Source organism: Rattus norvegicus, chromosome 5 (assembly GCF_021556685.1).
Source record: "Rattus norvegicus strain SHRSP/BbbUtx chromosome 5, alternate assembly SHRSP_T2T, whole genome shotgun sequence".
In the NCBI taxonomy this organism is placed as follows: Eukaryota; Metazoa; Chordata; class Mammalia; order Rodentia; family Muridae; genus Rattus; species Rattus norvegicus.
In genome coordinates this window covers 38,684,880-38,708,940 of record NC_141538.1, presented here as the reverse complement: position 1 = coordinate 38,708,940, position 24,061 = coordinate 38,684,880, and the positions used below count along the sequence as shown (strand labels likewise).

Here is a 24,061-nt window from a genome sequence, read left to right as displayed (position 1 = left end):
GCTTGGGAAAACCAGTTTGTGGAGCTGTGATGATTTAGCCTGGATTGAGTTGTAGACACTAAGATGTTGGAGATGCCAGGGGCACAGGATGCTTGCCAAGGAGAGCTGCAGGGGATGGGCTTTGAGGGCTCAATCCCAAGTCAAGGGCAATCTTTTTCTCTCTGCCAATCAGGATGTAGCTCTTAGCTGTTTCATCAGTACTTTCCCATTGTGGTGATAATGGTTCTCTTCTGAAACTGTAAGCCAGTCCCAACTAAATGCTTTACTTTATAAGAGTTGACTTGGTCATGGTGTCTCTTCACAGTAATATAATAATGATTAAGATAATGTTTCTGTTTTCCACAACACAGAATTTAATCCACAGTGTTACCAAAAACAGAAACTTGAGGCTGGAGAGATACTCAGTTGTTAAGAGCACTTTCTAGAGACTATTTACTTCCCAGCATATAGTGAATTTCAGCCATCTGTAACTCCAGTCCCAGGGTCTCTGGCACCCTCTTCTGACCTCCTCAGGTACTAGTCACATGTGTGGTACACAGAAGTACATGGAAGTAAAACACCATACAAGTAAAATAAAGGTATAATTAAAAGGTAGACGATCTTGATTGACTTGAATAATTAAGAACAGTTAGTCAAGTGTTAAAGATAGGGTGGAAGTAGGAAGATGTATATCTTGGCTGATCAGTGTTCTCTGTCAATCTTAATTGTATTGGCTTCATTTCTGGTTCCTCTTTTGGACACAAGTTCCTCCAGTTTTGCCATCTAACAAAAGTTATATGTAGCCTATGCAGAGTGGAGTGTTTCAGAAAGTGCAGTGTCATTCATGGGCTTGTTGATTTCTTTCTACAAGTTAGTTTTTTGGTTTATAATTTTAATATAAGTTAGTGGTAATAATAATGTTTCAAAGGTATCTTAATGCTGTTTATATAAGTAAAATTGAGTTTAACAAATAAAACCATGATCTGATTATTAGAAAAATTGTTCTAAAAATTGGATTATCTATCCTTGACTTTGTTTTATGAAATGTTGTGAATAGAACCCCTGACTTGGGCATGTACAAAAAAAGGGGCCACAAAGCTACTTGTATAAAGCTAAGCCATGCATACCTAATTTACAACTCTAGACAAAAATGAAAATAAAAGTAAAAAAATCACAGTGTGCTACATAACCAGATAATTTATGTTTCTTTAATAGATTTTAATTCTTAGGAATGTTTAACTGTCCAAGTAAAATTGAACATGAATTCCAAAATCAGATTTCTCAAAGCTGGAACTAGAGGAACTAGAGCTTGTGGTACAGCATCTGCACTTGATCTAGCAAAAAGACACCGAAGGAAGAGAAGCAATAGGAGAAGCCACCTGCACCTAAAACTTATAAGCAAAGGAATCAACATTCAGATAATGGATAAGATGTTTTTGCTTCATTTTTTTTCTGAAAGATAAAGCATTTCTCTTTTGTAAAAAGAATGCCTCCTTTACATTTTAGAAAAAATGTTAACACCACAGTTTACAAGAGCGATGTTTATTTTTCACAACAGTAAAGTAAATTACTGTGAAGTTCGGCAGCACAGTGAGCACTGATGGATCTGACTTTCAGAATATGTTTCTGGTACAGTGCGGTGAAGCCACTTAGACAATTCCAGTTATTTGCCCAGCACCTTCCAAACAGTTTACCCATATTGCTCATCAATGTTCTTTGTAGAATTGCTTCATGGAATAAACACTTTCAAAGCCCCATCATAGAATGTACTTACATTGACTGGCATTTTGAACTCCAGTTTATTGTTAATTATTTCACTACTGTACACATTTAAAACATTAGCTCCTATTGTAATGTACCATTACATTCCTTCACAGAGTCATACGTAAAGAAAGTGACATCAGGGTTTCCTTCTATGATTAAACGTTTGATAAACCAGAGGTGTTTTACTACTGTTTATTTCCTTAACTTATTTTCTATTATTCTTATTTATATAGTTTTAATTTTATAATTTAGTAAAGAAGACTATTTTTTAAGAAAAAGGCAAGATTTTTTTAGTAAAATTAAATAGTAAAGTTAACGTCTAGTTGCTAAATCAAAATTAAACAGTTCTCTAAAGAACATCTATCTGCACCTTTCAGTTTTGTCAGAAGTATATGTACAGAGAATCATGAGTATCAGCTTATCTGATTAGACTTATTTTCTTATAAAGAAAAACACCCTTGTACAATGAAAAATATCCTCGTACAAAGATACTCTTATGAAATTAATGTAGAAGTCTAACTATTTGAACATAAATTCATTAAGTTCTTTACCTTGTATTAGTTCCAGTTTAAAATAAAATTAATTAGAAACATCAAGTATAAACCTATGTGCCAAATTGAAGGCTGGGCTGAATACAGGATCAGATCACACCTTTCTCAATGAATGAAAGTCTTAGAAATGAACTGCACTATGGTAGAGACTGCACATCCCAGCTGCCGACTGTTTAAACTAAACAGAATATTCTGAGGTAATAGTCAATTATATCAGAATAAAATCAAATTATTTATGAATAATCTGAAAAATACTAGGTATCACTGCTGATGGTTTAAAATGTAAACACCTCCTTTCATTTATGTAGTTCTCTTAAATTTTCAAGTCTATGTAAAAAACATATACATCTACTTCCCTGTCTATAAACAGAAGCCATAATTATATTCTTTACTTATTTGAAAATACAAGACAGTATGAGAAACCATCTACTGTGCCCAGAAATTTTTCTTAAGTTCTGAATCACCTTTATCAACCATAGTGATTTCATTGATTGCAATATTATAGTGTGTAGACTGACATTGAAGGCTTCTATTGTGCATATGCTAAAGTCGGATTTACCTGAGATGAACTAATTAATCTGTATTCAGACTGCAACCTGATTTATGAGCTGATACCAATCTCAGCTGAGCATTAATATTGTTTCACCATCAGTTGATGCGTACAGTATTTCTTTCCAGTAGATAACCATCAATCTAATATTAAACAATGGGATCATAAAGTTTTGTTTAATATAAAATTTCCTGAACCATACAAAGAAACACTGGAACAACTACTTTAGATGAAGCTATGTTTGCTCTTCAAGGGAAAACAGAAATATCTTCTTTCCTAACATTTAATTAATTTAAAAGGAACAGAGCATTGTTGAAATTAAAACATCCTCCAAATATCCATGTTGCGTGTTTAAAGATCAGATAAGGATCAATTCGTTTAGAAGGTTTGGTCTTGAGTTTAGTAACCAGATAGAATCCCATCCTTGAATTTTAGATGAAGTCATTCACAGGAAACAACTTCTCATTGGATGGTCTCAGAAATGCTGCTGAGATAATCTTCAGACTTCATTATAAAATTTGTCCACTCCTGACAAATATCCTCCATGGAGGACTCGTTACCACCATATTCCAGAGGAAGAATGTCTGGGAAGTGCTGAAGTAGGCTTGATTTATAATTGTTCCCATGCAGATGAATCTGAAATAGACACAATGCTAGACGCATTTCTTTTCTTTTTTTCTTTTTTTTTTTTTTTTTTGGTTCTTTTTTTCGGAGCTGGGGACCGAACCCAGGGCCTTGCACTTCCTAGGCAAGCGCTCTACCACTGAGCTAAATCCCCAACCCCGACGCATTTCTATTAAAAACCTAACCTCATCAAATAGGATTCACAGGGACAAGCAGGTAATATAAATACTGCACCCTTTATTCTTCTGCTCTAGAATTCAAGAATGTTATTTACTTTTAGATTATGCTGCTGTGAATCATAATTTCATTGCTTCCTTGGATTTGCATTTTTGCATTTATAAAAGCATGAGAAATGTACTATCTGATACTAATTCATAGTAAATTAAAGCATATAGGTTGTACCCACAATTAGGTTCATAAGGAGTAATTTATGTGTTTGGTTTCAGGACAAGGGGCTGAGGTGCATATTGTACACATGAAAGCAGATCTGGCCTCCAGGTTCTCCCAGCATCCCTCACTCCCTACCTGGCATACCTAGCCCCAAACCCTGAACTTTCCAACTCGGGCTGGGCTGCCCTTACCCCAGAGGCTCTTTCCTAGAGAGTTCAAACACTTTTGTCTCTTTCCCTTCTTTCCTCTGCTTGCATCTTCTCTCTCTCTTTCTCTTTCCCTTCTCCTCTTTCTCCTTCCTCATAGCAGTAAACCAGCCTTTTATTTATTTTAATCTAGCTTGAATTGTCACATGGCATGGGTAGAGAAGGGTTGGAGGAGAGAAGCAGGTATCATGTGGCCAGGAAAAACCTGGGCCCGACTCCTCCTTGGTTTTGGCACCATCTATAGTTATAGTCAATGGTTTCGCCATCGAGAAATTATGGTAGTGTGAGCCCTACATATTCATACATTTTAAATTTCAAACAGTGACTGTAGAATGCCAGTAAAGGAGGGATAAAGCAAGCTATAGAAATCAAAAGTAGGGCGGGAGAGATGGCTCAGCGGTTAAGAGCACCTGACTACTCTTCCAGAGGTCCTGAGTTCAATTCCCAGCAACCACATGGTGGCTCACAACCATCTGTAATGGGATCTGATGCCCTCTTCTGGTGTGTCTGAAGACAGCTACAGTGTACTTATATATAATAAATGAATAAATCTTTAAAAAAAAAGAAATCAAAAGTAGATCCTGCTAGAGAAAGTAAACAAAACAAGCTTTCCCATAGCTAGTAGTGGAGAAGGAAGAATGCAAGGTCCACGAGCTTACAGAGAGCACTAGAGAAACCAGAACTGTTAAACATGTTGGGTTTTTTTTTTTTCTTTAGTGAACAGAACTGACACCTGTACAGAGGGAAGGCTAGAATGGATGTTGTTTTGTACCCTGGTGCAGCTAGCCTATAACCTGAATCCTCCAGACTGCTCAGCCTGTTTCTTGGTCAGTATAACTCATTCTTATAAAAAGTCACACATAGTTTGCAAAAGACGCTTATTTTTGTTATTATGCTTATTACAAATCCTTTCTCTCTAGACCATTATCCTTAGCACCATTTCTCATTCAACAGAACCCATTTTTATGGAAAAGGTTATAAATTAGGGATGTTTTGCAAAAGAGACGTACTTTGCAAAGAAGTTTCAATGGAGCCATGCCTGAAGCTTTGTTTTGACAATTGAGAAGAGAAAACTTCCCCCTCAAAGTTTTACTGTGTTTAAATATGTAAAAGATAAACTTATTGGGGTCAAACTCCTGAAGTTTGAACCAGCGTGGTTAACTAAAGTCTTGCTGAAGCAAGTTTCATTTTTGCCTATCTTAGGATGATTTTTCTGCCAGAAATAGAGCTTGCAAATATACCCACACAATTTGTGTATTAATTATTTGTATAAGTAATACATCCATGTAAGTTAGAAATCAGAACAAGATTAAAAACAAACAACACAGACTTTGCTACAAACTCTACCCTCACTTATCATTGCTGGATCATTTGTCAATCACCCATGCATGGGTCTGTGTATACTGAAAAAATACATTATTGTACAACTATAATTGTAAGTTCGGATTCTCCCCTTTTCACAGAAAAGGTAGCATACCATCAACACTGATCTGCATTGGAATGCATTTCTCCTTTGAAACATACCCTGCAGTCCTGTATGAATTTGTCAGTTTTTCCTCTCATGGTGAATGCTTGATGGGTTTTAATGATTTTCAGTATATATGCCTTTGTTGGTATACAGGTATAACTATCTTATGAATTTCCAGAAAATGCTGACATAGTTTGTCATAACTATTACTGTACTGCCCTCTAGAGGGAATATATTGTACACGCCAGAGATACATAAGAGTCTGTTTCCCAAGAGTCTCACAGCCCATAATGCTAGATTTTTCAAAAAGCAAAAGGAAATTTTAATTTGTAAGAGTAGTATTTGCAATGTTGATCTAATGGTTTAGTGCCAAGGAACATGGGAAAATAGTAAAAATGTCCGTAAATGAAGAGAGGTAAGATGTAATCACTTGAATATATTTTACTCACCCGACCCTTAATCTTTTCAGTCAGAAATGGTTTAATCATGGAAAAGACAGCATGGAAAATGACCGGCTCATTTATCAAATGGATCCCACGAACTTTCAATGGAAAGGAATCCTTTTGAAAGGAAAGAAAAGTAAAAACCTTAATAATGATTTTTCTGCCAGAAATAGAGCATGCAAGGATACCCACACAATCTATGTATTAATTATTCGTATTAGTAATACATCCATATAAGTAATAATGCAACATAAATCAGTCTTCTGAGAAGGGGAAACAAAAATATTCATAGGAGGAGATATGGAGACAAAGTTTGAAGCAGAGTCAGAAGGAACGGCCATTCAGAGCAGCCCCACCTGGGGATCCAGCCCATATACATATAACCACCAAACCACAATATTCCTGATGCCGAGAAGTGTGTATGACAGGAGCCTGATATAGCTGTCTCCTGAGAGGCTCCACCAGAGCATAACAAATACAGAGGAAGATGCTCACAGCCAACCACTGAACTGAGAACGGGTCCCCATTGGAGGAGTTAGAGAAAGGTTTGAAGAGGCTTGCAACCCCATAAGAACAACAATACCAACCAACCAGAGCTCCCAGGAACTAAACCACTACCCAGACTACACAGACCCATGGCTCCAGCGGCGTATGTAACAGAGGAAGGCCTTGTTGGGCACCAAAGGGAAGAGAAGCTCTTGGTCCTGCCAAGGCTGCACCCCACCACCCCCAGTGTAGGGGAATGTCAGAGCAGGGAGGTGGGAAGGAGTGGGCAGTTGGGTGGGGGGAAGGGGATAACATTTGAAATGTAGATTTAAAAATATCCAATTAAAAAAATAAGAATACTGAAGTTACATTCCTAAAGACAAGTCTCTTCTAGGAACAGATTATAAATTTTTGGTAAGGGTCTCAAAGATGGTTCCTTGGGCAAAGTACTTGACCCACAAGATGGAGAGCTGAGTTCAGACCACTAGCACCTATACACAGCCATCATGGCTGTGCCTATCCCCAGTGCAGAGGAGCAGAGGAGCAGAGGAGCCCAGGCAGACAGATCCCTACTCTAACCAGCCTAGCAGAAATGATGAGCTGTAGGTTGAGTTCAAGGCCCTGTTTCAAAACCCATGATGGAGAACCAGAAAAGACACCACACATTAACCATTGTCCTCCAATGCATGATGGGTAAACACACATGTATGTACATGCTCATACACAGGAGAATCTTAAGTGTGACTTATTCCATCAACACAAAAGCCTGGTTTATATACCATGTCAGTGCACTCAGAAAAGATCTAGAAAAAGGTTGAGTTTTTTCTTCTTTTTCTTCTTCTTCTTCTTCTTCTTCTTCTTCTTCTTCTTCTTCTTCTTCTTCTTCTTCTTCTTCTTCTTCTTCTTCTTCTTCTTCCTCTTCCTCTTCCTCTTCCTCTTCCTCTTCCTCTTCTTCTTCTTCTTCTTCTTCTCCTCCTCCTTCTCCTCCTCCTCCTCCTCCTCCTCCTCCTCCTCCTCCTCCTCCTCCTCCTCCTCCTCCTCCTCCTCCTCCTCCTTCTTCTTCTTCTTCTTCTTCTTAGATTAGGTCAAGTATTTTAAGATCCATTCCCCCACTTTCAGCAGAAATCCACTCCCCAGTCACACATAATGTGACTCCTAAGTAGACAATGGCAATTTGAGATAGTTTGATTTAGTGGTTTTTAAAAAAAATGTAGAGAAAAAATTAAATTCCATGAAATTTGAAATAATATAACAATTGAAAGAATAGAACAATAGGCACACACTTTTTAAACTTTTAAAATTGGAATATATCTTTATATCTTTAGTATCAAAGTCCTATGGACTACCTGAAAGGTTAAGACCTGAAAGAAAAATAAATTCATCAATAGTTATCTTATCCAAAAGTTCAATCAATACTGTTAATGAAGACTTTTCCTTCCTCTTTTAGGGAGAATCTCCCATCTTGTCATTTAGAGATTATTAATTTCTCTTTACAGATTCACTTTGTAATTTTTATTTAAACATGATTGCCAACACGCTCTGTAAACATCTTGTATCCTGTTCTGTCCTATTATTGCAAAATGATTTGTGGAGAGCATTGTGAGTTTTAACGTTGCTGAGGTGGCCCATCAAATGGACACGCTATCATCTCAGTGATCACTTTCCTGTTATGGGCAAGCAGGCTGTATCTAATTTTCGTCTATTAGAAGTTACGTCACAGCACTGTATTAGGAAGAGAGGTGACTGTAGAACAGCTTTTACCTTCAGCCAACCTGAACTAGGATCCTTTAGTCACTGCTGTTTGAAATAGTCATTGTATGCCATCACCCAGGGTAGCCATTAAATACAAATACATTTGAAAGACTTAGGAAAGTAGCTAGCACATAGTAAGCTATTACTATTACAATGCACAAAGTCCTTACTATATTTATGATTATCTTTTATCTAGGTCCCAGAAGTAAAATTACTACATTAAAGATACTGGTTATTTTTAAAGACTTTGGGACCTAGAAAAATGACTGAGTTTGTCATTGGCTTGCTATGCAAACACTAGTACTTGGGATTGATCCTCAAATTCATGGTGGGGGGAGCTAAGCATCTTATAATCCTAGCACTAGGGTGGTAAAGACAGGCTCCTAGGGTTCATTGGCCAGCCAGCATAGCTTAATCCGTGAAGACCAATGAGATACTGAGTCTCAAAATAGAGTAAATGGTACCTGGGGAATGACCCACAAGGTTCTCCTCTGACTTCCTTACATACATTTACATATGTGTAGCTATACACACAAAAACAAAGTTACATACATAAAGGCTTATTTTCGGAAGAAAGGAATGTCAATTTATTGTATTATTATAAATATTTTTGAGTCATTTTTGTTACTGTTACTGTACTATTTATTAGGTCTCATGTACCCAGGCTGGCCTCCTGATCTCCCTGCTTGCACCAGCCAAATCCTGGGATTACTGATGTGTTCTACCATGCCTGGCTTTACAAAAATAAAATAAAATCACTTTATTATTGAAATATATAAATTCTGTAGTTATTTATTTTGAACATGCTTATTTTTGCAGTTTGTTACATTTTTAATATAGTTATATTTACTGTTAACATTGTTCAAATATGTATTTATTGTTTCTAATGTTTAAGTTTCTAAAAGTGTACAAACACAGACACTATTATATAGTTATAACCTAACAGTTGAGATATATACTCACTGTAACTACAGCAGCAATCTTCTTGGCTACAGATGGGGTAATTTGAAAAGCATGAGAAATCTGCCAGCCTTCCAGGTCAAATATAGCCTTGACTCCATTCCGTTGAGTTTCCACCTCCTGTACAATGAGCTCTGATGTGATCAGACTTACACGAAATACATCATAGGCTGTAAAAACTTTTGGGTCCCAATAGGCTACAACAGACAAATGTAAAGACATCACATCTTAGGATGAAGAAACCTTCATATCCTGGAGTGAAGAATCAAAAATATTCTTTAAGCTAACAGATTATTTTAAAGCCCAAAGGATGCTTAGAAATAAAATCATGAACAAAGAATCATAAAGTAAGCAACAGATTTCTTCTCCCTCCTTAAGATTCTTAAGAGTATGGGATAGGGATGAATGCAGATCAAATTTGACTGATAAATGAAGTCACATCATCACTTCAAGAGAAGGCTGTGCCTAGAAATAGAAATGTTTAATGCCACTGATTGTGTTACGGTTCAGAAATAGAAAAGTGTGAGCCTTGGTTGCAATCAGCAGTGAGTATCATGCTAACTAGTAACTTGTGGTTTGGACCTGCGTTATACCTTCAAGGTCATGTGGGGCAGGCTTGGTTCCTCATGCATCAGTATTCAGCAATGGTGCTCTCTGGAGGGAAATAGCTCATGAGAGCTCTAAGCTCTTCAGTGGTTTAAGGTATCTATGGATTCATAACTTAGTGGACTGTATGGTACTGAGAACTTTGGAAGTAGAGCCTGGTTGTAGGACATTAGGTTGTAAGTCATTAGGGTGTGTACTTTTTTTTTTTTTTTGGTTCTTTTTTTTTTTTTTTTTCGGAGCTGGGGACCGAACCCAGGGCCCTTGCGCTTCCTAGGTAAGCGCTCTACCACTGAGCTAAATCCCCAACCCCTAGGGTGTGTACTTTAAGAGGATACTTTTCCTATTGTTCTTACTTGTTGTCTTCTGAACACCATAATCTTGCAAGCATTCCTCCACCCCGCTCTTCCTGTTATGGTCCATTGCATCAACACAAGCCTACAGTAATAAAGTCAACCAGTGATGGACTCAGACCTGTGGAACTAATCATTCCTCCTTTTGTATTGATTTCCTCAGGAACCCTGTCACAATAATAGGCAGATGACTAACACAGCAACCAAAGAGGTTTCCAAAGGAAAGACCTATGGAGCATGTAGACAAGCTGGTCACAGGCCAATCTCCGGAACCAGCAGTACAGAGCAGTCATGTCCCTACAGGCTTGAGCAGGAAGCTGGTCTTGGGAATGCAGCTGTACATGCCCAGAGAAAACAGAGTTCCTATGGTGAGAGGAGATATTGATAATCTTGTCCACACAGCCTGACTTTCCCCCACCATTCATAAAGACAGGCCATGGCAGACAGAAATGATAATGGACAGGCAAGAAAGTAGTCTTTAAAAATAATCCACATTTATTAAAAATTGTCATACACACACACACACAAAGAATACAGAAACCAAACTCCATAGACAAACAAGAAGAATAAAGGAAACAGTTAAGAGAGAAAACTGAATTAGAAAGAAGCAATAATTTCAACAGATGTAATAAGAGGAGGCTGGAGGCTCTTTTTAAGAATAGATAGCAACATGGGCTGGAGGGATGGCTCAGTGGTTAAGAGCATTGACTGCTCTTCCAAAGGTTCTGAGTTCAATTCCCAGCAACCACATGGTGGCTCACAACCATCTGTAATGAGATCTGATGCTTCTTCTAGTGTGCTGGAAGAGAGCAACAGTGTATCACATACATAAAATAAATAAATCTTAAAAAAAAGAATAGATAGCAACAGAGAGATGATTCAGTGGATAAAGGCTCTCGCTACCAACCCTGACCACATGAACTCAATACGAAGAACCAGCATGGTAGAAGCACTTGGAAGGTAAAAGCTGAGAATGAGAAGTTCAAGGTCGTCTTCAGCTATACTGTGAGTTCAAAGTCAGCTTGTGTTCTCTGAGCTCCTGTCAAAAGAAGGGAGGAGGGGAAAAGGGAAGGAAGGAGGAAGGGAGAAGGAAAGAATAAAAGCAGAACAATGGTTAATAACTAAGAAGTTATAGAAGCTCAGAAAATCAATGATCCTTCCTTAGGCCTCCGAGTAACTGGGAGGTTTTATTTATTGAGATAATCTTTAGGGGTATAAAGATGATTTATACACATTCCACAGTAGTGACCAAGTGACTGCCAACTGGACGCAGGTAGAACATGGATCCAGTTGTGTTGATCTGAATCTGCAAAGAATAAAGCATGGTAAAGACACAGCTCTGATAGCTATCCATGTTCATGTGGCACCCTCATAGGGACTGTCTGGAATAGATCTTCTTTCCTCTGTTATGGGAGAGATATAATGATACATCCATGAAGCTGATGGCCTAGAGATGTGGTGCAGCAGTTAAGACTGCTCTGTTCTTGCAGAGGAACTGAATTTCATTCCCAGCACCCATGTTGCTCCCAAGCAGCTCAAACCCTCAGTAGCTCAGCTCTAGGGAGCCCATACTGCCTCTGGCGTCTGTGGACATCTTCCCCCATGTACACATCTCCCCTTGCTCATGCACTTTTTTTTAAAGATTTTTACAAACAAGATAAATATGAAATGAAGGCTGAGGCCAGTGTCCTGTCCGATTCTAGAAGTTAAAGTCTGATGAAAACAGGTAATTTCTGTGGGGAAAAAAAAAGCTCTAGAAAAACTGTGAAGAAGTCTTCCCACAGTTTGGTTGAAGAAAAAATTCCTGGAGGGCATGGCAACAAAGACACAGAACAGTGGAGTTCCTAAGATAGACAGGCTGGCTCACTACTGAAACCAGCCAAACAGATCTTGGCTTGTTTCTCAGATTTGCTGCAAAGAGAGTTGCTCGCCACCGTTGCCTAAGGTTCTTTCAGTAGAGCTGGAGTGAAATCAGACCCGGGACACAGATGAGAATCTTGAGATAAATGATGGGAGAGCTGTGAGAACACAGAAGTCTGGTTGAGAACAGAAAAGGAGGGACTAGAAGTTGCCAGGTGGAGGCAGCAGTGGGACTGAGGAGGAATTTTTCCGTGGCTGAAACTTAACAGTTCTAAATGTTGCTATTATCCAGTCTTGAGGAGAAAGATAAAGATCTAGAAAGGGAAAAGATGACTGTGGGGCTTATAGGGAGTCCTGGTGGGATTTCCCTTTGCTTTAGCAACCCAGATTCTTGGTAAAAATATTAGAATTATGAGTCCAGTGTAAAAATGTGACACTACTCCAGCTGAAGGCTACAATGATGAAATATGAGCTCAACAAAAAGAAATTTCCACATCATAAAATAGTTTCTGAGTAATTAGTGAGCCAACTCACTGGTCTGACCTGTTTGGCCCTCTATTCATTTTCTGTGAGTATAAATTACAAGTTCAGTTTCTCATCACAATACCTCAGATCAAACTCTCAATAGTTCTGTGTGGACTAGTGGCTACTGTAGAACAAGATCATCACAGAACGTTCTAGTGCACGGTACTGTCTGACTAAGCAAGCCTGATAAAGACATGAGAAATTAGAATTTTCATATCTTCCCTAACATCTACCTAGAATTTATTATTTATTGTGTGCTAGATAATATTCTTGTTATATTATGTGAATGTACTATATAAAACGAAATGTAATTCTCACAGCAACTCTGTGTTACAGATATATATATATATGCTGTTACATATGTGTATATATATTATATAATGTTTTATTTATATATATATACACATGTGTAACATTTCAATAAAATCAACATACTCTATAGCTTCAATTCATAATAACTCAAGTATGATTAATACCAAACCTTCATTGTTAAAATTTGATTTGCTGCTGTAGTATAGTAGTTGGTCTCAAAGGCCTCATGTTACATCCTCTGTCATAGGGTTGATAAAAGTACACATAGAGGAAAGGGCTGTGTATTTCCTCACTGCTTTTACTGTACAGACATGGTACAGAGTGGAGATGGCTGCAGTGGCCTTCTGTGGAAACAGTCTATCATAGATGCAGCTAAGTCATTAAAAGTTCACTCTGTCTTTTTATTTTATTCTTTTCATTCTAGAATAACATAGCCCACAGGAGACTTGCAACCTACCTTTCTGTTCTGACCTTCCTTAAACCCTACATATCTTTGACGTTAAATATTTTTGAGTTAAAGAACCCATTTCTCTCTCTCTCTCTCTCTCTCTCTCTCTCTGTATGACATGTACACTTGGCTCTACATGGAAGTCAGAGATCAATGATAGGTGTCTTTATCATCTATTCCTTGTTTTTTGAGCCTGGAGCTCACTGTCTTAGCTAGACTGGTGGGCCAGCCAGCCCTGGGGATCTACATTCCCTCTCATTAGGATTACAGACAAGCTCTGAAGCATGCCCTAGCTTTTTACATGAGTTCTGGGGATCTGAGCTTGGGTCTAAATGCTTACATAGCAGCTTTTTACTAGCTGAACTCCTAAATAACAAATATTTAGATAACTATATTCCCAGAAGCCCAGATTATACAGTGGACCAGTTAGTTTGCTGCTAAGGTATTTGTGATTGAAAAAACCACATTGGCTTTATTACTATGAAAGTGTTGTTTCATTGGCTTTCTCACTATAAAAATGTCATTTTCATTTACTTTGTCTTAGCTTCTATACTAAAAACACAAAACAAGCACTAACTACCCAGCCAGGTACTCCAAAGCCCAGACACGTAAAAAAGCTGAGGGAGATGAGCAGAAAGAGATAAAATTAAAGACCTGTAGGTTTCAATTTTATGCTCTTGGAACTTAAACATGGTTGTCATGTAAAATATAAGCACCACTTAAAGGTGAATTCCAGATAAATTGGCTGCAAGGTTTAGCATAAGAATGTCCCAATGATACTAAAAACTTATTTATGGATTATCTGAAATTTGAATTCAACTGGTAACCCCAAGTTTTTATAACACATTGGTTTCCTTGCTAATTTAAATATGTATTCTGGCCAGCCCATCCCTAAGGAGCTTCCTTTGACATGGGTGGAGCAGCAGGAGAGAAATCCACCCTGAGTGCTCTGTGGATGAGGGCTTCATGATTAGTTCTTTTTTATTTGATATAGAATCAAGGGGCAAGAAACACAGACTGCAGTCATACATACTCATCTGATACTTTCAAAACTTAAAAACGGTATCTTCTTAGAAAAACACATAGCAGTAGAGGTAAAGGCAGAGAGAGGGCTTATACAGAGGTAAGTAGTGAACATTAATAAACAAACGTTTTAAATGTTTAAAGGAGAAATTAGCTGTGCATGGTGGCACGTGTTTATGATTGCACTGATCAGGAGCTGAGGCAGGTGGAGTCTGTGAGCCCAGAAGTTCGAAGCCACTTGAGCTGGAAGTTAGAAATCCTTAAGAGCTGTATTTTGAGACTCCATTGAGAGAGACAGAGACAGCAGATAATGGTAAATATAATTTGAAGAAATTCTGTTCCTGAAATAATGATTAGCTGTGTGATTCAATTGGACTGAGACAGTGCTGGGAAAATGAGATTCTCTTCTTTCACCTGGAAAGCTTTATTTTTTGGTTGGGTTGATTATGTTATTGATGTTTCTTTTTTGCCAATGCAACATTTTTACTGATTATTTGGGAATTTCATATCATGCACTCTGTTCACATTCACCTCCAAGTCCTCCTTGGTCACCTCCCACCCCTGTGGCACCCCTTCCAAAGAAAAAGAAAGTGGTAGAAGAAGAGGAAGAGGAAGAAGGAGGAAAAAGGAGGAGGGAGGAGGAAAGAGAAGGAGGAGAATAAGGAGGAGGAGGAGGAAGAGGAAGAAGGAGAAGGAGGAAGAGGAGGAGGAAGAGGAGGAGGAAGAGGAAGGAAGAGGAGGAAGAAGAAGAAGAAAGAAAGAGAGAAAGAAAAAAAGAAAGAAAGAAAGAAAGGAGGAAAGAAAGAAAGAAAGAAAGAAAGAAAGAAAGAAAGAAAGAAAGAAAGAAAGAAAGAAAGAAAGAAAGAAAGAGAGAAACACAGTCACCATGTTAGTGACTGTGGCCCATGTTATAACAGAAGACCAGGAAATGTCTATTGTCTGCCCTGTCACCTGGAAGTTTAACCACACAGAACTAAACATGTAGCAGACAGTATGGCTCACCAGCCGTGGATCTGAATGTTTTCCAAATTCACATGCTAGAATTTTACCTACAAGTTTATGGTCTTACTCTGTATGCACCCATGCCCAACATGCATACATACAGAGTACATGCCATGGTGCACATGTAGAAATCAGAGGATAATTTCTGGGAGTTGTGGAACCCTTTTATTATGGGTTCCAAAGTTTGAACTCAGACCATCAGTAATTTTAGCAAGTACTTGTACATGTTGAGCCATCTTAATAGTGTAATTCATGGCTCTAGGAAGTAGATTTGGGAAAGTTATTAGGTTATAAGGGTACAATCCTCATTTAGTGGGATTAGTGCCATTTTAAGAGGCCCCAAGGGATACTATACTGCTTATACTATATGAGGTCAGAGTGAGAAGATCTCTGTGAACCAAAGCACACGTTCTCATCAGAACAAAATCATTGGTGCTTCGATGTTGGACTTCACAGTTTCCAGCACTAAGAACTGAATTTCAATTTTTATGCAACCAGTCTAAGGTACTGTGCTATAGCAGCGTGATCAGATAAGACATTGACCAAAAGAAACACTAGAACACTTAATAATGAATGCAGACATGAAGACAGAACGAGTGCAAGAAGACCCACTGTAAACAACTCACAAATTCGGTAAATGAGAACTCTACTGCCAGTCGGATCCCTGGACCTCAGAACTCCATGGTAGCCAGCCTTCAGAAGTCCAAGGATACTTCTAGGGTGTAGATCTGCACTTAGTTCTGGACATTCTGCTCGCCATTTGTAATAGTTTTTCATTAACTGAAAAATAAAATTAAACATCTCCATAAATGGTGTACATGGTTAGCACTTTGTAAAACAGTTAAAGACTTGAGGTTGTACATGAACCTTGTCATCTCTCTTGTCAGAGTCTGGAAGGGCTTTTTAGTTGTAAAAGCCAGTTCCTTTCATTAACGAGTTGAGATTCTTATCTGACTTGAGATAAGAGTTGGTCTTGAATTCAAAGCTCCATCATTTTTTTTCCATGTGGAGAGATTTAATGAGAGAGGAAGAGTAGAGTAGAGTAGAGTAGAGTAGAGTAGAGTAGAGAAGAGGAGAGGAAAGGCTGGCTATGGGCATGTGGGGCAGAAGGGCATGGGGAAGGGGGCAAGAACAGAGAAGAACAAAGAGTAAGAGAGGAGGAAGAGCAGCTCCATCATTTTTAATTGCCATCCATTATAGTCTCTTAAAATAGTTGCAAACAAGTCCAGACCTTCTGATATATGTCCTCCAGAAAGAAGTGGAATTGGCTTTCGATGTGAGCTGGCCTTACACCTTACTTTGAAAAACAGTGTAGCTGTGGGAATGACACTACACTAGACTTAAAAGGCCTGCTGCCTTCTGGGATCCAGACATATGTAAGATTACTGGACGGTAACAGACTATATGAGAGAAGACCGTGAGATTCAGAGACCATCCTAGTCTAACTTCTGTCAAGTTCCCACAGGATTCCATGAGGAATTGCCTCCTCATGCTATCTTTTGCTGAACTTCAGCTAAGTCAGAGAGCACAGGCAAATGTAGAGTTGTGTTGTAGATCAAAAAGCTTAAGGGATATTTCCTACTTAGCGGTAGGAATATAACTCCTAGTACTTTCTAAGTAAGTCAATCAAATGAATTAGAAGCAAAGAAATCATGTAAATAAACAATAGATCTTGGCAAAATATGATTTAGAGGAAATCCAGCTCCACAGAAGGTCTACCAGAACAGGACAGTGAACAAAAAGCTACTATCATTTAATTTTCTTTCTGATTTTTTTCTTGTATCTTTTTTTTCTAAATTGACATTGTACTTGCTATTAGCCACACTGAACCGCAGTTAGGTGAAAGGCAAGGATACAGTAAGCATTTTGTGGAAACTTTAGAAAGATAGTGCCTGTGAAGTTCATTCTTCATGGAGTTAGGGTCTTACTATGATGAAGGTTCATCAAAGCAACCTCATATTTGAAATCCATTATGATAAACATGGTAACTGTAGCCACAAAACATTAATAATCCAGAGGAGAACCTACAAATAGCTTGTGCAGAGAATGAATGCTGCACTGTGGAGGAAGTCCCTGGCTAGGACTGGTTAGGAGAAGAGCCAGTTGGACTGTGAGAAACGAGTCACCATGGAGTCCTCTAGGACACAGCCCCTGTAGTCCTCCCTTCTCTGACTCTCCCCCTTCTGGCTATTCTCATGTTGTCATCTTTCTTTCGTTTGGTCTCTCTCATCTCTGCATCGAATAAAGTCTCCTAAGCTTAAAAGAAAGACTTGCAAGAGCAGCAAACTAAAAAGGAAGAAAGTCAGTCAATTTGCCAGCAAAAAATAATTGGTGACCTAAATAGACATTTCAAAGGCAGCAAGAACAAGAGGCTCATTGTAATTCTGATACATTCATTCTGTCCCATACTGTGAATTTCCCTTCTTCCTCCTGTCTTAGATGTCATCGGAATCAGTGTCAATAACATTTGACAGTTTCTTCAGATAAAAGCATGCCTTTAAATCCTGATTCAGTGTAAATGTGGAGAGGTGATTCGTGGTGACTATATAGAACATTGGTTTTATTGTCCTTGGAATGTTAAAAGTATATTGCAGTATAGAGGATCATTGAGGTAAAGAAAGAAGCACGGTCAACATGTCTCTGCAGATTGCAGGCTCTCGGAAGATAGAAACATGTTGAGGGAAAGAAAGGATCAATGCATGAATCCATGGGCTGTGCCCACACTCGAAAAGAATCACTTTTGGAGATATCAACAATTGTTGTCATGCATCTTGGCATTTACATCTCCCAAAAGTTCAAAATCCAAATCTTTGTTCATATATTCTACGCTGATAAACAAATTTACAAATCCAACTGACGTAAATGTTAGTGATAAAAGTAAATTGCTCCTAAGCAATCTCAAGCCAAACTCCAAGTTCAGAACAATAACAACAAAACTGGCTCCAAATGAATATTTGTTACTGATGGCTGCCTATTTCAGCCAAACATTGGAAATTTCTACTTAAAATGTAATATTTAGAGTTGGTCCTTTTTACATTTGCTGATGCGCTTTTAGACTACCACCACAACAGACCCTATTTGTGCCACTTTTATACAGTACAATAGGACCATCTCAGTTCTGCCTAACAATGACCCCGAGAGGCAACTGCTGTTATCTCATTGATAGATAACAAAGCCATGAGGAAATATGTTTATCCACTAAGCAGTGTGAACATTGAAATTCACACATGCTATGAAAAATTACACACAAAAAAAGGCTACAGTTTGATAGTAATCATCAAGAATGGGTCATAGAATTTCAAAGCTTTGAAGTACTGATAGAAATCATAATGATAAAGTACTGAAACACTGTATATGTGCTGTATTATTTTGTTGCTAATTGTTTAATAACATAAATGACATGAATTATAAAGAGATGAAGTCTATCTAGCCCAAAGTCTAGTAGAATAAGCTATTGGCCCTCTTGATGGAAGAATCTTCAGAAAACACCAGGCATTATATGGCGTGTGTGTGTGTGTGTGTGTGTGTGTGTGTGTGTGTGTGTGTGTGTGTGTCTTCTTCTCTTATAAAAACTATCAGTATTCCATTATGAATGCCCCATGCTGACTAATTCTCCCCAGAAAGCTCACTGCACACAATAGTTAGGTTACATTTCTGTCCTCTTTCTGGTGACGGTGAGGTAGTTTGAAACAAGATTTTAATTTGTAGACCTGACTATCCTGGAACTCGTTCTGTATACCAGGCTGGCCTTGAACTCACAGAGATCTGCCTGCCTCTGCCTCCCCAGTGTTGGGATTAAATGTGTGTGCCACCACCTGGCTTTTCAGTTCTGCCCGTTAATACTTCACTGTATAAAATGAACTTCAATATAAGTCTTGAGGGAACAAACCATATGTAAACCATCACAGCTGAATACAGAAATGTAAGGAACTAGACAGTTTGCTTGTTGAGCATATGGTGGCTATTTTTCATGCTTAGTGTTCTGACCTGAAGGAGACAGTAGAGTCTTCCAGAAGCACAGGCTCTCCTAAGCTTCAAAGCCCTATACTCCAGCTTAACAGCTATGTGAGTAATGAGGACTCTACATCTCAATTCCCTTGAAGAAGAAGAAGAAAAAAAGAAAAGAACAAACAGTTCAACAAAGTGCCTGTCATTAATAAACATTTGGGTATTAAGACTAGAAAATATTAATGTATCATATGCTCAAAACCAGAATAATGAGAACTTCCTTTATAACTGGGAGACTTGTCATAGTTTTCTCCTACAAAACTTTAGAGTTTATATTCCATAAGCATGAGAGTTTGTACTAAGTACCACAGCAGAAGAAAATAAAAAGAAAGTTGCACAGTTTTGCCCTTTCCCCTTTCCTTTCCAGTTGGCAGACAAGTCAGAGAGGTCACAAACAAAAACTTGGGTTCTGTCCAATGGACACAGTCCTACTAGGCCATCCATCAAGAGTCTGTGCAGTGAAAACCATTCAGCAAAAGAAAGAAAACAGGAAATGCACACATTCTCGAGGTGACCACAGTTTCTGCATCTTCATCTGCTTACTTGTGACTTTTTACAAGCAGCTGAGACCAACGACTCATACATTTTATCATTAAGCATTTCTATGGAGTTTTAAGGACTCATGTAAACCTCACAGACTGCATTTTCATATCCGGTATCTGGAAAGTGCACACTAGTGCACACATTGATTACAGTGTTCAGATACTTCATACCCAGGACATATAAAGCAAGAAGTGATGCTGCACTGTTATGTATTTCTTTACATCAAAATATCAACAAATTGAAATCAACATTTAAAAAGACAACCAACCCACTTCTAAAGAAAATTTTGTATAGAAGCATTTCTAAAGGTGCTGGGATATAGCTTGGGCATAGAGTACTGGTCTACCTTGCTCTGGGTTCAATCTCCAGCTCAGAATAAAAAAGGAAGGGGGGGGGAGAGAGAAAGAGAGAGAGAGAGAGAGAGAGAATTTTACAGTACCCCAACACAGAGGATAGGAGGGTGATTCAGTAGTATAGTGAGTGTTTGTTTATCCTGCAAAACTTGGGTTCAGTTCCACAAAAGGAAAATGCTGGTGCTATTAAAGGCAAATCACCTCAGGAGTTGCAGCATTTGTCCAACATCATGAGTCTCTACAGAAAGAGAAATAAGAAACAGTGAACGCATGGAAAAAGCTCACTTCACCAGTCTCATGGCTGTGGTACATATGACAAGAGTTAGTCTTGGCAAACACACCGTTAACCTGCTAGCCTCCTTCTGAGACAGTGCTATCATCAGAAACCAAAACACAAATGAAACCAAGCATCAAGAATAGTGAATATGTTTAATAAATGTAAATATTCTGATTCTTTCAGAAAGGAAATGGTTTAAATATTAATAAGCTATAATATAGACAAAGACCTAAGTTCTTCGATGTAAATAGGTAATTTTTTTTGAAGAAAAAAAAAGTGGCAAACACAAAAAAGAAAACTGGAAAATTAGTTTTAGATATCTAAAAATGATTAATCTCACTTATAACTAAATTAATATATATAATAAAAATACAAAACTATCTTCATGTAGCAGGCACAAATCTTATTTGATAACGCAGTGCACATAATAACAGAGAGGAAGAAACATCATTATGCAGTGTGCAATTCATCAGAGTGAAAACTCCCTGCAAAGGTTGTTCATTCCTCAACAGTAAAAATGCGGGCACCTTCCGTCTGCAACTGGTGAATTTACTCAATAAGGATACATAAGGATATGTTCTGATCTGTGTGTAGAGATTAAACATGAAGACAAACTCATATACCCACCTGCTGGTGGCATATTTTATACTGTGAGGCAGAAGACTGCGGATATAAAAAAAGAGAAAAATAGAGAGAAACACTAAATGAAGAGATGAACGGTGAGCATGGCAGCACCGGGTCCCCATTGCTGAATGTAGGGATGGAGGGAGCCTAATAGCACCTGGAAACAATCGCTAAAGCCACAAACACGGAACTGGTTAGATACCCTTCGTGTATTATTTATGTCATGGTTTGATAGCAATTCCATCAACATTCTGTGCAACAAGCAGTTGAGAAAAGCCAAATAAAAAATAAAAAACACAAACGCCTGTTTGCATGAGCAAAAAGCACATGCTTAAAGTAGTAGATGATACCACTCTTCTGGGTACTCACGGTCTAACTAAAGTTTGTGTTGGGAATTTTTCTTTTAGGAAATACCTTTGAACTTTTTACTGTTTTATATTGTTTGTTGTTTTTGCCATACTCGGTGATTATCCAATAAAATTAGTTGCATGAAAGAAGAGCATGTTGGAATTCCACAGCCTAAGTATTTTCCCTTGCAGAAAGGTCTAGATTAGTCCTTCGCTGACCACTGACTAGTTATCCCATGCCAACCAGAGCGCTTGGCACACCTTGTGCTAACATTCCAGGTTAATGTGCAATTTTCGAAACTACTGTCATGTCCTCACAGTTAGTGGACAGATAACAGTGCTGACCCCAAGAGGGACAAAGTCAAGGTCGCATCTCTCTGGCTCCATGGCTCTTTCTCAGTGTGGTGTGAAGACCTGAAACACAAAAGAATCGCCAGTCCTGCCCTGGATTTCAAAGGAACCAAACTGACTGTGCTGTCATTTAGCTCTATTAACATAATCTTTTTCAAGATGCCTTCAGATGTCCATTTTGTCCCCTCCTCTGTCCACTCCTGGAGTTGTCTCCTCAGGTGTGTAACACAGTTGAGCACCCCAGGAGGTCTCCACTTTGTTAATCGCGGGGACTCTAGTAGTCCTGGGGAGGTCCTCCACGGCAGCGGGAACCAGAGCATCGACGGGCGGAATCCCGGGTCTAGGCGCGCTTGCAGCCACACTGCCACGCTCGGTACGCGTGGATCCCAGCCCCGCCGCGGTCTGCCCGCCCGGGTTCACACTTACGCGCCAGGCCAGGTCCAGGTCGAAATCCCGGGCACGCAGGAATCGCAACAAGAAAGCGTCTGTGAGCGGCTGCGGGGTCTCTGGGACGCCCTCCTCCTGCGCCCGGCGCCTCAGTTCGGCCAGGCCCGGCTGGACCAGGGGCGAGTGGTCGGGCTGCTCGTTGAGCTGTTTTCCAACCACTGGCCCCGGCCGCATCTCTGCCATGCCCGCCGCGCTGTCCCGGCGGCAGGGGGAAAAATGTGGGCCCAGAGCCATCCTCCGCCCCCCGCCGTGGCCGCCGCCCCGCGCACACTCACCCGGTGCCGCCCGGATCTCCGGTGTCCCGCTGGTACAACCGCCAAGGAGTCCTCTTAAAGGAACGCACATGGTGCCCTCCGCTGCTCATCAGGGTAGCCGCAGCCAGACCCAGTGAAGGAAAGCCTCTAGTGTTGAACCCAAAGAAGGTGAAGTCACAGTTACTTGGAATGTTTCTAATCAGGCTGCCAGAGAACTTTTCTTTCCCTTTCCTCGTTGCCCTTCCCCCTCTGTTCCGTTTTGGAATCAGGAAACAAGGTAAAGAGGCTTTAAAGGGCTCTTTAATTAGTCTGGGTGTCAGACACTCAGGAACACCCTACCGCACCCCAACCCGATCCCTTCCTTAAGGCTGAGCTCAGGCCAGCTCTAATATTCTAACTAGTTTCCAAAATGCAATTCGAGGAAGCCACCTTCCGCAGTCTCGCTGCTCCTCCCCCCTCCTTGCTTCTCTCCAGGAAAATACTTTCCAGATCTTGGCATCTGGCTCTACTAGAGTCATATATACAAGGAGAGCGGGTAGGGGAGGGCACGTTTTAAACACTAATGATGCTTGTGTTTAGGCTTCACAGTCTCTCAGTCAAGACCCTTAAGTGATAGAATCTGAAGGATGTCAGGTGAAGAAGAGTAGGCAGAGATGACCCAGAAATCTGAACACATGGAGGTATTTTCCCCTTCATTCCCATCCATTAAAATTACCCTACACTTGAACTGCCACCTAGACAGAAGAGGAATTAGTTTTACGGACTCCGTTCTGTCTAGGTGGCAGTTCAAGTGTGCATGTTCACGCTGATTTCGCGAGTGAAACCAGCCTTAAAGGAACTCAGAGCAAGAATGTCTGACGGAGTGGTTCCTGGGTAGAGACCATGTTCTGATTATTGGTGGGTATTTTCAAAACAAAACTCCTACCTTGGAGACGTTTTCATTTTTGCGTGGTCTGGAGGGAAAAGCAACAGAGATAAATCTACATGGTGTAGGAGAACAATCTGCAAACAACAGGAAACAAGGCAAAGCTGATAGAGAATCCGCTGTGATATGTGAATTTCGGAATCACTAAGAGAGCTGGCCTGGGACGCTTGGGGCTAAGGGGCTGTGAGCTTTGACTTCTATGTTGAGGAGGGAGAAGGAACAGTATTACATAACCAGAATCTAGTCAGAAAATTGTTAAAAGTCTCAAATTCTGGGATAAATGTCTAAGGTCCCTTTTAACATATCAAAGTGGACCTGTCCCCGAAGTTGTGCCAGCATCCCTCTGTCCCTCCTCCTCCTCATTCCAGGGTATGGCAGGTGTGCTCTACCCTACCCTCTACCCCCACAACTCTCCAGCCTCACCTCTCCAGGGCCTGGGCCGCCCTTGCCTAGAAGCTCATCCCTATTGGTTTCCTTTCCACCTTTTTTTTTTTTTTTTACTTTTCGAATGTTACCACCTTCCTCTTCCCTATACGTCTATAAACCCTCTATCCCATCCCCGCTACCCCTTCTACTATGAGGGCGCCCCCACCCCACCCCTCGCAAGCACCCACCCCTTCCCGCCCTGACATT

The 24,061-nt window shown here is 39.6% G+C and overlaps 1 protein-coding gene across 11 annotated transcripts; it reads right to left on the bottom strand.

The window, feature by feature from the left end:
- Positions 1-1,167: 1,167 nt before the first annotated feature.
- On the bottom strand, positions 1,168-23,833 carry Ttpa (alpha tocopherol transfer protein). 11 transcript variants are annotated; one of them, XM_087660454.1, is made up of 9 exons: positions 22,933-22,960; positions 22,525-22,650; positions 21,108-21,143; positions 20,405-20,441; positions 19,287-19,395; positions 15,926-16,079; positions 9,177-9,370; positions 5,982-6,092; positions 1,168-3,480 (listed from the first exon to the last, which is right to left on the bottom strand). In XM_087660454.1, exons 3-9 carry the CDS (start codon positions 21,118-21,120, stop codon positions 3,307-3,309), a joined length of 792 nt encoding a protein of 263 aa, XP_087516580.1. In that variant the 5' UTR covers positions 21,121-21,143; positions 22,525-22,650; positions 22,933-22,960; the 3' UTR covers positions 1,168-3,306.
- Positions 23,834-24,061: the final 228 nt, after the last annotated feature.

Excerpts from the sequence above, each read along its gene's own strand:
- Ttpa (XM_087660453.1), bottom strand. The coding sequence starts at position 22,594 with ATGTGCGTTCCTTTAAGAGGACTCCTTGGCGGTTGTACCAGCGGGACA. Across the intron at positions 6,093-9,176 it reads AGATTGCTGCTGTAGTTACA|GATTCCTTTCCATTGAAAGT; the intron begins GTGAGTATATAT and ends TCCTTTCAAAAG. Across the intron at positions 3,481-5,981 it reads CTGAAAAGATTAAGGGTCGG|ATTCATCTGCATGGGAACAA; the intron begins GTGAGTAAAATA and ends TGTCTATTTCAG.